The 14,407-nt window shown below is 33.6% G+C and overlaps 1 protein-coding gene across 1 annotated transcript in view; it reads left to right on the top strand.

Annotated features, from left to right (window-relative positions):
• The window catches only part of LOC129219050 (gamma-aminobutyric acid type B receptor subunit 2-like), a 156,802-nt gene extending 148,566 nt beyond the window's left edge, over positions 1-8,236 (top strand). Inside the window, exon 19 of the mRNA XM_054853370.1 lies at positions 7,049-8,236. Coding sequence (XP_054709345.1) covers positions 7,049-8,236 — 1,188 coding nt within the window. The remainder of the gene's footprint in view (positions 1-7,048) is intronic.
• The last annotated feature ends 6,171 nt before the right edge of the window (positions 8,237-14,407 follow it).

Here is a 14,407-nt window from a genome sequence, read left to right as displayed (position 1 = left end):
GGAACTTTTTCAAAATTGAAAATATAAAAACACAGTTTTAGACTATATTTTAAGTTAGGGAGGAGGGGGAAAGGAGGTCCAGGAAAGTGCTTACTGATAATTTTTACAAATTTAAGTTTCCAAAACATAATTGTAAGTTATAATTGATTATGTTCAGGAGAGAGGAGGTCCGGGGATTCACTCCCGCGAATCTTTCAAGATTGTTATTTGAAAAACGCAGTGGTTGACAGTTACAGGTGTTTCATTGTGTGCTTCATCAATTCGGAGACGTTCTGCTGCAGCGCGCAAGGATTCCTTTATACAGGATTCCTCTCACGCAAAACCGTCGCCGCCTGCAGCTACAATGGGCCAATGTTCATAGGAGCTGGCGTGTTGATTGGCAGCAGATCGTCTTTTCTGACTGTGGCACCATGATGGCCGAATTCACGTCAGCGCTGTGCCGGTGAACGGCACATTCCGGAGTGTATTATCTTCGCCACAGTGGACGAACACCCGGAGTTATGGTTTGGGGTGCCATAGCATATCATGGACGATCACAATTGCTACGAATTTGGGCAATTTGAACAGTACCCGATACATAAACGAAGTTTTGCAGCCCCAAGCAATTCCTTTCCTGCAAGGATTGCGCGGGGCTGTATTCCAGCTGGATAATGCCCGTCTACATGTCGCAAGGACTATCAAATCCTACCTTGATTTGCAGCAGGTAGATTCTTCTTTGGCCTGCATATTTCCCGGATATGTCACCGATTGAACATGTGTGGGATTTCGTTGGGCGGCGTCTCGCTCGTGATCCTCGTCCTGTTGCTCGACAGGCGAACTTTGGTTGCGCATGCAAACAATATGGATTACGCTTCCGCAGGCAGATATTCAAACTTTGTTTTACTCCACGCCGAGTCGTGTAGCAGCTCATATTTCGCCGCGTTGTGACCACACAAAATACTAATTTCTATCTCTTTTTATTTTTTGTTGGGTTTGAACATGTAATCATTTATTTGTACCATTACCACTCAACTATGTATTAAATTTCATTCAACTTTGATGCTTCCTTTATGGTGTTGCAATTTTCACAAACAGGAGTGTATTTTTTTTTTTTTTAACTGAAGAACCATGAAGCATGGTTTTGTATAACCAGGGCGGCCGAGAGACAAAGGGTGCACCATGTTAGTTTTGTCGCCGGTCCTCCCTTCCATTATGCTAATTTTACTCTATGCATAATACTTTAATTTAAGCCGGGCCCATAGTTTTCGATTAGCCAGACATACCTACTCTGCGGCCTAGTGAATAGTGCACTGAGTAGGGGAAAGTGGGATAAAACCGAGACCCTAAAGTTTGCGGACTTTTAGAAATCAGTTTTCAGCATAAAGGAACAAAATTTTGCAAAAGTATGCATTACTTATCTATTAATGCAACCACAGTTTCAAAACCATAAGTGTTTTGCTTTTTAATATTTATTAATTTTTTTGTAAAAAAAAGTCATTTTACCCGGTTTTACCCCACTATTGGGGTAAAACCGGGTAGACATGTTATTGCTGTGGGAAAATAAAAAAATTTAAGAGTTTCCACAAAATTCTAGTTTTATTTCGTGACATATGTTAACTATTGTCATAACATACTAGAATAAGTAGAAAATGACATATATTGATGAGTTGACAGTAAATTTAATTGTCTTTACCTTTAATTTTTTGCTGTAATATAAGGTCTATTGACACCAGTAGCAAGTAAAATAGTTATCTTCCTCTTTGGCCCCAGAGCAGCTTTCATGAGCCCAACAACGACATTGGAAGCATTGGATCCATCCCTCACCTCCCTTGGAGGCCGAATAAAGCTCATTGCAGTAAATGCTGGCAGTAATTGTCATCCTCTTTACTGAACTCATCCCTCATTTGCTTTTTTTTTTTTTTTTTTGAACGCTTTTTATTTTCTGTCTGTTCCTTTTTGGCATCTTTATAATGTTTCCTTTTCTTTGATTCGTTTATCTTTCTTTCAGATTTTTTTTTCTTCCGTCCAACTTTGGTCTTCTTTCCATCAGTTTTCTTTTTCTTTGAAGATGAAGCTTGTATGAGGACCCCGTCAAAATAAGTTTTTCCTTTTCTCTTGTCTTCCTTCTGCTGCGTCTTTCTCTCAATGTATGGGGTTGCACCCAGTTTTGCCCGTGTTATTACCTGGTTTTGCCCCGCACGTACAGCTTTCATAAAAAATGCCGTCATATGACTATACAAAACACTACAGACAATTACTTAGAATAATAATGAAGGTAATTAAATGTTGTACAAAGAGAGCTACATACCTTTACTGTTGCAGAAACAGGAAAGTAGTATAATCGGTCCAGTTTTGTTCAAAAATTTTAAGCAAAAACCACTCAGACGTTTCTCAAAGGAACGAAATAAGCGAGTCGATTGCTTTCTAATTTAATGGTCGCTGCTTTTTCATCAAGGTGGAAGGTAGTTCCTCTCTTGTTCACGCGATTGCAACGCTTACAGGGGCTAGAAGGGGGTACCCGGTTTGCTCTCGACTTCCCGGTTTTACCCCACTTTCCCTACTTTTTTTGCGTTAAAAAATGTTTGAAGCGTACATTTCTCCGCGGCCCTTATTTAGATAATCTTAATAAAAGAGTTTCATGGATATTCCTAAATTGTATTTTAGGATTACATTTTCTATTTAAATTTTACAGAAAAAATGCTTTTTGTTACTATTATTTGAATTGATCATTTATAATTATTATTATTTCATTTTTTTAACAACGAAGAGTTTCTCTTTTTCTTCCTTTTTTGCACCGCTAAAATGAAATTGGCGGCCCCACTTCTGAAAAACTGGGGGGGGGGGGGCGTGTAACACCCCCCTCCCCCCCTTTGGCGTCGGTCCTGATTCCAGCGTGCACATAACCTCGAAAATCGGTCATTGGCTCTCATCGTAGCCGTTGGTCGTCCTTGGCTGAACCTCCCAGATGTAGAAGTCTATGGACCACAAAAGGACTCACATTTAGCCATCTGGCTACTTCTGTTTGACTTTGCTCTCCTCTTGTTTCTCAATGGTTCCCAATCGTAGTTCTACAAGCAAATGATGCTTGGAAGTCATTGTTATAAAATGGCTATCTCGAATTTCTTATGGCAGTATCACAGCGAAGTTTATAGGCTTGCTCTCAAACATGGACTTTTTATGCTCCTCGCACAGATGACGCACTCCGATTTCAGTGCCATCAATTTGCATATTGCACTTTTATTGAGCAGTTCTTACTCGGCAACATATTCAAATTTTACACGGTTTGGTTTATATTTGAGAGAGTTATCGCTATTTTTGGGATTTTTCCTTAATTTATGATAACCAGTGTATTTATATTTGGTCAATGAAATGTTTTTGCGAAAAGTGAAAACTGTAGTACTAAAAAAACTAATTTTTAAAACATGAGTCACAAGAAAGAACGTCTTGAGAAATAGGGATGGTAATTTGTAGGGCTGAAGTACTATCTTATACTTTGTAAAAATTATAATACGTAAATCAAACTTATTAAGAAAAATTAAAACTTAAATTCAGTATTTTGCAGTTTTTGTGCTTCAAAAGGTTGGATAATTGATTATTTTAACTAGTCAGTTGAAAGGGCCATAAATGCTTTTTTCATAAAATTGTACATTTTAATAACCAAATGAGGCAGTGAGAAGCAAAGCGATGTAAGTGGCAAAATTATAAATTTGGAGATAACTAGTACAAATAGTAGGGGTACCACTCCTCTGTCTTGAGGCAAGAGATAGTACTAGTAGCTCTGGTAGGTGCTACTGTATAGCATGATTTAGAAAAAAAAATTCAATGAAAGCCTACCTAGGATGTTATCTTTGAACGCGTTTTATTCAAAACTTGAAAATTTCCACTTGCATCCCTTTGCTTCTCACTGCCTCAATTGTGATAAACAAAAATCTGAATGGTAAAATTTAATCACAGTTTTACGGCAAGTGACCAAGCTCGCCACAGCTTTCTCTGCTGAAATGTTGAAAAAGATTCTAGATATAAACACTACACTGAAAAATTAGAAAGCTTATTTTTTTCGGAATTTGTTACGTTATGTTAGCACTCAGATTATAAATGAATCTTAGGTGTAACAATCCTACAGAACAATAAATTATTTTCAGTGAGATTTAAAAAATAATAATAATAACTTTTTTCATGGAATGTAATAAAAACAATTATTTTATTAGCTCTATTTACCCCTATGTTTAATGTGATATCAATCTTCTTGATATTTAACTCTCGAAAACTGTTTAATGCCTTTACTTTTAATACTTATTTTTCCTTTGTTCGATTTTGTATGCAGTAGCATAAACATAGGTTAATCATCTTTATAGTTAGAATCATTGCTTTTCCGCTACAAAAAATGTCAACTAATTGTGTTACAGTGCGTCCCAAAAGTTCAAACACAACGATGTTTTCATGTGTTTTACAAGAGAAAAAACGATTTTAAAGCAATTTAGAATCCTAAAAAATATCTATACAATAATAATACTTTATAAAAATTATATTACATAAATCAAACTTATTAAGAAAAAATAAAACTTAAATTTCACTGTCCCAAAAGTTTATAAACATCTCACTATACTCCTTTAAACATTCAAATTTTTTGCGCCGATTTTTCAAATAACTTCAAAAATGCGATCAGGCATGCTTACACAGTAAAAAAAATCCGGAAACGTTTCTGAGTATATCATGCAGCTGCGGTTCATAAAATTTTCAAAAACGTTTCTGACTATTTCGGAATTCTCTTTTTGTAATGTCCAGAAACGTGTGAGTATTTCGGAATCCTCTTTCTGTAATTTTCAGAAATGTTTCTGAGTATTTTGGAACTCTCTTTCTGCAATTTTCAAAAACGTTTCTGAGTATTTCGGAATTATCTTTCTGTAATGTTTAGAAACGTGTGAATATTTCGGAATCTTTTGTAATTTCCAGAAATGTTTCTGAGTATTTTGGAATTTTCTTTCTATAATTTTCAGAAACGTGTCTGAGTATTTCGTAATCTTCTTTCCGTAATTTAAGAAATAGTTTCTTAGTATTCTGTGCAGCTGTGGTTCATAAAAGTTTCAAAAACGTTTCCGAGTATTTTGGAATTCTCTAAACAATTTTCAAAAACGTTTCCGAGAATTTCGGAATCCTTTTTCCGTGATTTTTTCTAAAATATAATTCTTTACTATAGTATTGCATACCATATCAGTTTCAATTCTTTCATATATAAGAGCAATGAAACAAGCAATTTTAGAATCATTCGTGGATTTTTTTTCTGAATTTCTATAGCATGGTTTTCACGCCGCAGTTCCGGGTTCTATTCCCGGGTCTGGCATGGTCAACTCAGTCTTTCATCAGGTCAATAAAATGAGCACCGAGCGTACTTGGGAAGTAAACCCAGGGGGTTCTGCGGTTGATTGACCACCTAACTGGCACATCTGCCTAGCAACCCAGAGCCCTTGGTCAGGAAGACTGAGATAGGCACAGTAGGCCTTGGCCTCCATGGGCTGTCCTGCCACTGGGTTATTAATTGGCGCATTAAATTGTTCATCAAAGAAAGGAATTATATGGGTCAAAATTTGTCATTCTGTAGGATTTTTTTTTTTTTTTTTTTAACATTAAGATTGCATAATTCAAAATTTTCTGAAAAAAAATCATTATAAGGATCTTGACCTGTGTACAGATTGCTCTTTTTAAATTTCACATTCTATTAAGTTAGTAGATTCTATGATAGATGCATAGATGTTATGAAGATTTGACAAAGTATTATACCTTAAAATGGAAGGGCCTATCAGCATATGCTATTTTATCAGAAATTGGATAAAAGTAGTATTTTATGAGTTGAAATCAGTTGACTCTACACATCAAAATAGCTCTTTTTTTAACATAATATATGAACAGTTCTAATACAAATCTTCGAAAATAAAAATGAAAATCTTTACATTGAACAAATTTTGCAAGCTTTTGAAGTTCGATAAATTCACTTTAAACTGTGAATATCTAGCAGCAGCTTAGTTTTCACTAGTTGCCATATTATCTAGTGTTCTATTGATATCACTTTTCAGTACATTTATAGCCTCTCACTACATAAATTACTAACTCCCTAAGGGTTTGGGGTTCTCGCCCTCCCCTCCCCCCTTGAAAAGAATCCCTTTGTGAATTAATGAGCACAAAAGTAATTCTGCAGCATGTTTGGCGAAAACCAAGTTCTCAGCTTGGTTTTGCACTTCATGTCTACAGCAGTCTCCTATCATTGGATAGGAACCAAGACAACACTGTGTTGCCATGGCAACACCTCCTTCATTCCTCTTGTACTGGTTCGACTTGTTGCAGCATGGTTTTCTCTTTCCTTTGCCTGGGGATACATGCTCCAGGGAAAATCACCGTTTGAGAGACTAATAAATGTTTTCTAAACATTTTTAGTGAAAGTAAAGACTAGAAAAAACATATAATAAATAATTCTTGTCTTGAAGAAACGGAAAAATGAAAATTATTTTTGGAATACCCAAGCACTGCTTGGTTTGCTTGGGCGGAACACACGTCACTATCCCCAATTAGCCATGCCAATTTTTTCCAGAGAAAAGAATGTCCAATTGAAAAATTATAAAAAATTTCTGCATAAATGCATTTTTAAAATATACACTTAAAACACATTTATTTACATTTTTAATGTAACCAACAAAACAGTTGCATCATCTACCAAAATTTTACTTACTTTCTTACAAAAAAAACCAATGCAATTTTTCTGCTATCACTTTTAACAAAGAACTGAATCTTGTGTTAAAAAAGTTTCAGTTGCACTCAATTGCATGATGCTACAATCAGTTCGACAACAGTTGAATGAAAACTCAGCAGGCTGATTAGAGAAGACCACTTTACTTTATCTCTCCTGGAATTTGAAAACATAGTTTCTACATTTCGAGCTGTAATCTTATTTTGTTACAATGGCTAATAAAATAAAAAATATTTAAGGGTAGTTTTGCATCTCATGTAAGTGTTAGTTATATTTCTAGTTAAGATTAGTTAAAACATATACTCTAATTCCTAATTCTTTCTGTTTTAGACAAACAAAAAACATACAGCATCAGGAGAAAAGCCCAACAAACAAGCAGGAAGTAGTACCTCAATATCAACTGGAAACAGCACTAAGATAAGTTTAACAGGCATCAAACCAGTGAGGACATTTTTATCCGATCGAGCTCTGAATAAATTGAAGACCTTACAGACCCTTCATGAGAGTGCATTTGATGATATTGATGGATCTCCAAACCATGCAAGAAATTTAACCCAGTTGGATAAACGGCTCAATTCAGAACCTAAACTTTACTCCAAGTTAGTTTGCCAAGATATCAGTTTAATGAAATTTCCAACAAGATCTTTGAATCAAGTATCCGTGAGTGTAATTGAAGGCAGTTACTCTGATCATTCTAAAAATACAACCAGCATAACCAGTGACTGGACAACTGCGCCGTTATATGAAAGCACATCATTTTCTACTCCTCCTGAAGATTTTTTTTCATCCTCGAACAATGGAAACGATAGTAGCAGAGATATTGGATCTATTAACAATCATATTTTTATATCATGTAAAGAAGATGATTCAAGTAACTCGATTGGTGACTGTAATAATCAAAATAAAAAACATCTCAGTGGTTCTGAAACATCTGAAAATGGTAGTTTTTCTAATAATCAAAGTAACACAAATGCAGAAACTTCCAATAACAGCATCAGTGAAGCTACCATTAGTGATTTGTCATCTGACACAAAATGTAAATTGGACATGGAGCCAGTCAACACAGGAATGAACTCTGTTGTGGAAAATGCTACCATAAAAAAGTCGCTCAACCCGGATATACTGCAAGAAGCTGCTAACCAAGCTAGTGCATTCTCTGAGCAAAACACAAACTTAATTCAGTTTCACTTTGATCCACAGTTGATTGTTGAAAGAAGTAGTTCTGAGACATGTACAATGTCTAATGAAGAAAGTTCCATCATGCTAGTTGACAATTTAGAGCAGTTGACTATTGATCCGAATAAAAATAGTGCCAAATCAAAAGAAACTCAAAGCAATGATAGTGAAAATAATCAAATTTTGCAGTGTTGGAACCAACCTGTGGCCGAACCGTGTGGTAACAATTTTGAAGAACAGCCAAGAACAATGCAAATAGATAACTTAAGAAACCAAATATTTCGCCTAGAACGTGAACTTATATTATTGCAATTAGATCAATCTGAAGCTGTTGATTTATAACAAATGTTTTACTAAGAATGTTTTAAAAAATGCACAATTTTATCAATGTTATTAATGTTTTTTGCAAATCATTTTCATTCAAAGGCCAAAATTTATGCTTTTGCCAATATAAAGCAGATTTTTGCACTTTAGTTGTTCTCAGACAACACTATGCTTGCACATTTATGTGGCATTAATATTTATGTTAGAAATATAGTACGCAAATTCATTGACGTAAGTAATTCCCTCTGTAGTTTTTTTTTTTTTTTTTTGAGTAAAAAAGAAACCAGAATGTTCATAAAAAAAGTTCTGCATCAGAATTAAATCTGAGTTTTCGTGCAAGAATTATTAAAAATTGCAACTTTAAATTTTGAAAATGAACAAAATTTGAAGAAAAACATGGCGCAAAATTTTAAATAATTGTTACTTTAACCCCTTAAGTGCTGCAGGCATTTTTTAATATATATCGTTGCCTCAGAGCAACAGTAGGATATCTTACTATTATTCCTGGGATTAGATATCTTCCTGTTGCTCTGAGGCGAAGATATGTATTGCTCAGCAAATACGTTAACTGTCTCGAAAATATATATATATCATTGCCTCTCAGAGCAACAGTAAGACATCTAATCCCAGGAATCACACTAAGATATCCTACTGTTGCTCTCAGACGACGATATATATATTCTTTCCCAAAAAACTATCATTTGCAATGAGCTGCTATCAATTAAATTATTCCTAAAGCTTCAGAATGCAATATAATAACCTTGACAAAGTATGCAATTGATACTATTTCAGAGAAGAAGGGGAGGGAGTTGGAAAGGGGGTTACTGTGGTTTTCCAAATTATGAAAGAAAGAACTGAAGTTATTATTTGTGTTTCTGTTTGTGTGTAAAACTTTTCTATCTTTAATTCTTCTGTGTCTTCCATGTTTGTAGTAGGTGCTTTTTTTACAAGTCAGTGCACTGTATATTATATTGGTTTATGTGGGCAACCATGTTTTCAGACACATCACATGGCAGATAAGTTTTAACACTTTTTTTTTCAACTTTTACTCCAAACTTTAAACTTTGTATTTTTTTCTCTCTAAATTTTGTGAAAGGAAAGTTTTTAGAGAGCAAAACTTGAACTTATTTTCTTCCTAATACATCACATAACTATGACTGGGTGAAAAACGGTAGCACTAGGGAGTGAATCTTCAGTGTTTTTTTTTTTTTGGTAGGCAATGCATAAGCAACAAAATTTCTAGTATTTAAAATTCAATATGATTCATTGTGGAGTGCAATAAATCAATTTAAAAAAAAAAGGTTATTTCTAAAACTATTTACTGTGTTTTTGTTTCAAATTTATTTCTTAGATGCATCCTTTGAAAGTTTTATTTGCAGTTTCTTGTTAGATTCTTTCCAATTTAGACACTTCTCAATGAAAACATACTTTTGATTTTTCGAAGTAACTGTTCAGCTATTCATTTTTATCAAAGCATTTAAATTTGACAGTTACATAAAAATTTACTCCTTTCAAAGAAAAAAATACTGTTACACCATTTGAGTATAGTTACTTTAATCCTTTGAAAATAGAATCAAATAAAACTTTTATTGTGTAGGCATTAAATGAAACCGAAATACTTTTTGCTGATATGCTGAGTGAAGTAATGAAAAATATTTATTTTCAGCACATTTAACTTTTCACTTTCATTCTTGCTTTATTATTGGTCATTTTTGGCTTGTTAGTTTGATTCACAGATTTTTTTAATGCATGTTAAAATTCATTATTTCAGTTGTCTTTTGGTCGAAAGCTTTTAACTTGTTTTTACCTCACAACTAACTTTTCAAGCCAATAAAAACTTTTACTTTAGCACTTGTTTGTTAATAAAATATTTTCATTTTAAATTTTCCTGTTAAATTCTACATAATTCAACATTGAATCTTTGATGTATTGCAAACCTTTTAATGCCATATCTTTGAGTACAGCAACATCAAAATAATAAATTAGTATGTTTCTTTAAGCACACTACCAACACAGTCAATCTCTGCTATTTCTTAGTAGCAGTTTGTGCAAGCATAAAATTTCTGCTAACAAAGACCCAATCAGCATCATACCCCTTGCATTAAATGCTTCTCTATTTGTTCATGTGTTATTGATGCTGCACTATTTTACTTAATTAAATATTTAATTTCAATAAATGTTATGTTTATAAGTCAAATCTAAAATAGTATGTACCAACTGGAAAATTATTTTCCCAGAAGTGAAATACAAGAAAAATATTTATTTAGTGCATGGCTATATTCTGCTACATCACTGCAATAAAATCTGTTGATACTTTTTATAGATACAAAATTTTCGAAAAGAAAACATTAATTTTCACATTGTAATACATGCATTAATAAATGTTTATGATGTTAAAAATTCTTATTGGCATTAATGATTACAGAAAATAATTTAAGTAAAAATTCTAGATTATGGACTTTCAACTATTTCTTTTTGAGTTTTTTCATTTGAGAAATAAGATAACAGGGGACTCAACAAAACCAAGGACTGTGGCCAGAGTTCAACTGCTCCAAATACTTAACTAAAGGTGTCTAATAGAGACCAGTAGCTGAAATTAGGCAAGCATACAATGGGAGTACCATGAATCTCTCAAGGTTTTACTACATAGTCAACCAAGGTGTTTAAGGGTACATAAACAGACAATACTTCACCAGATACCTAAGTTGTAACTGTTTCCTGATGAACAATGAAACCCCTACAGACTGACACCTATAACAGTAAGATGCTGTTTCAAGGTACACTGACCAATTAAAAAGTCCGACTGCCTCCACAATACATTCTCTAAACAGTCTCTTCCCTAACGCTAGGGCCACCCCAATTAAGGTCCTTAGCTTGATTCTGTCCACCTATGATACACCAGTTTGAATATGGGATGTTATTACAACCTTACATAGGGCCTTTAAGGCAGCTTTTGACTAGCAGAAAAGATGTGAATGCATCTATTCCTGTATTCTTGGTTCAAATAAATAAGTGTAATACACATGAGTAGAATTGCCAGATTTCATAAATGTTCAACCGTGACACAGAAATAACCCCTCCCTGCAGCCAGCACCTTGGGTATTCAATACTGTACAAGCCCTCGGACGGTTTTAGAGGGTAGTCCATTTTAACCATTTAAACCTTAATCCAGAGATAATAATAAATGATGCAAGCAGATAAATTTTAATGTTTTAATTCTTACTTGTTTATACATATTCTTGTTGAAAAAATCTTCACAAAGATAACCCGATATTAATTTTACATGTCAATGTCACAAATGACAAAGTAATTATCCTAAATAATCCTTCACTGGTAATTATTTTTAAACTATTTTGGTCATCAATATTGAAAATTATCTTTTACTGGGACGTGAAGTTAACTGGCAGGGACACCAGGATTTTATTTAAAAACAGGGACTGTCCCAGTCAAACCGAGAGCTCTGGCAAGCCTACACATGAGGGAAGCATAAATCTCAGCCTAAAACACAGTAGTAAACTTGGCCTATGACATAGGAATTCAATAGTATGGCTGAGGTAAAATGCTTTAGCATCAATGTTTTTGCTCATTATAGAAACATCTGTACAGGTGCATCTCGTATAACACCATTAATTCCAACCATGCAGCATCCAAACCATGTTATAAGAGAATTTTTGTAATTTTTTTTACTAATTTTTTAAACTAATTAATCATGTACAAAATAAAAATCAGGTCTATAAATATCGTGTTGCATCAAAACTGGTTTTTATTGTTATATTGAAACCGTGTTAAACGAGACTTTGAAGTAATGCAAATCAAGCAACATGTACCATGTTATATCGAAACTAAGTCCTAAGGTGCAAATTTTATAATCACTAAAATTTCGGTTCATTATAACATGCAAACAAAATCTGGGAACCAAACCATACAATAACTCACTATCCAAAATTAGATTTGCTATAAATGATACAACTTAATTTTTTACCTTCCTCGAACTAAAACTATTATGCAATGCACAACAAAGAAACTTTCTTTTTTAAGAACGAAACACATATATCAGAGAAAAAATCTGGGCTTTTCATAGCAATAAAATTTGTCTGAGCACCAACAGCAAAACAATATAATATAATAAAATTAAGTAAATAGAATTATTCAATTTATTTTATTTCATATTTTGTATTGGCTTCATTTTTTTATTTATTGTTTGCCAAATTAAGTTTACTTTTAATCCTAACGTTATTTTCTTACAATGAATTGGAAACTAAATAATTTTCATGTTTTTGTACCTAGAACACTGAGAAAAAAAAAAGTTTTTAGAAGTTAGTATAATATGGACAAACCAAACTTTCGAGCCAGAAACATAAAACTTTTCACATCAGTTTCACAAAAATAAAATAAAATTTTTTTAGAGTTAATATCATCCATTTTTTAACAATGTGTGTGTATATAAAAAAATAAAATCCAATCTTTTAAAGCTTGTTTTACATTAAAACCGTGTAGTGTTGAGTTCAAGTTTGGTACTGTTTAATATTGAACCCATGTTGCAAAAGTACTGTGTTATATGAAGGATGCCTATACACCACAACATTCTAAGATCAAGATATTACTTGATAATGCCAGTAAAAAGCGTAGTCTATTGCCAGAGCTGGATCTAGAGGGGAGCAAGTCCGGGACCTTTCCTAGGGTGGCAACTTCTAGGGGATGTTAATTCACACTATTTATCCCCCCTCCCTCTCCCCATCGAAACTCAATATAAGAACTTGAAGGAAGATGGGTAAGGGCAGCAATTTGAAGATCTGCCCCCTGCTGGATGAATCACAGATTTAGCACTAGTCATTACCAGGGTGGAGTTGTTACAAAACAGGCCAACTCCGACTCTGGGTTTTTTTCTTTAATTTTCCGACTTTCCTTGCATTTGTTTAAAAAACTGACTACCAATTTGTTTGATTACAGGCCTTCTAATAAAAAAACAACTGCTTTTGCCAACCACCTGGCTTGATTGTTTATTGAACCTTTTGTGTGATCTATGTAAATATTGTAATAGCTATCTACACTGTCCCCTAGTTTCCTTGTTTTATAAATTTCTTAAACTAATAGCAACAGTCACCGAATGGTTTTGTTGCCTAACATTTTCTAAAGAATCACTTTCAAGTAAAAGTAATAATATATTCTTTACTTCGATCTCAGTTATAAAAAAGTAAAAGGAATGTATCTCCTAAGCAAGTCTGGGGCTGTTGCTTGAATGGAAACTTCTGAGACTGTTCTGGAAAATTCAATTAAAATTTGGCAGGATAGTGCGAATCCAAAAAGTCCAATAAAATATATCTATAATGATTTTTAAATGTATAAACTACATATTAAAACCACTGGTCAAAATGACGTCAAATTTCAATGGAATATTATCAAAGAAGGGGGAAAACGTATGGCAGAAGAAAAATAAATAGTTGGAATTTTTAGCTATAGATGGCGCTGAAAGCATTATATTTGAATAGTGGTTGATTACAAATGACGAATAAATCATAAAATACTGCCTACTCAGCGTGCACAAGAATACAGGTGTGTATTGTTAGTTATTTAAGCCCATCCACCACGGCAAGGTCATATCACATCGGATGGTAAAAAATTAGTTTTTAATTGTCCTGAGGCCAAAAATCGCATAAAAAGCATCAAAACCTGCTTTAGCAGCAGAGAACGATCTTTCATTGAGAGTCATGGTGACCTTCTCAGATGCAAAATGAGGAAAAAATGCGTACCCGGTGTTTTTATAACAACTTCAAAGAGTCGTGTGCAAGACAGGTATATTGATTTACATATTCTGACGCTTGCAGCGCCATCTATTGCTAAAAATTCCAACTATTTGTTTTTCTTCTGCCATACATTTTCCAATCTTCTTTGATAATATTCCATTGAAATTTGATGTCATTCTGACCAGTGGTTTTATTTTTACAGCATTTTGAAAGTGGAACTTTAATTATAATCACCCTGTATATATATAGGCTTGGTTCTCACAAAAAAGTATGAAAAAAATATGATTTCTTGGTAACAACACTCAATAATTGCAGTTAATCTTAAAATCTCCAAATTAAAGTTAATTCTTAAGCAGCCAATAAAATTTAAAAATTGAGCGAAGAAGAAATAAAGGGTATAGTAATAACTATTCATTCAAAGCTGAGTACCACCAAAATTCGTGCA

Source organism: Uloborus diversus, chromosome 3 (assembly GCF_026930045.1).
Source record: "Uloborus diversus isolate 005 chromosome 3, Udiv.v.3.1, whole genome shotgun sequence".
Classification (NCBI taxonomy): domain Eukaryota; kingdom Metazoa; phylum Arthropoda; class Arachnida; order Araneae; family Uloboridae; genus Uloborus; species Uloborus diversus.
Note: the sequence above shows the minus strand (reverse complement) of the source record. Positions and strands in the feature narration are given on the sequence as shown.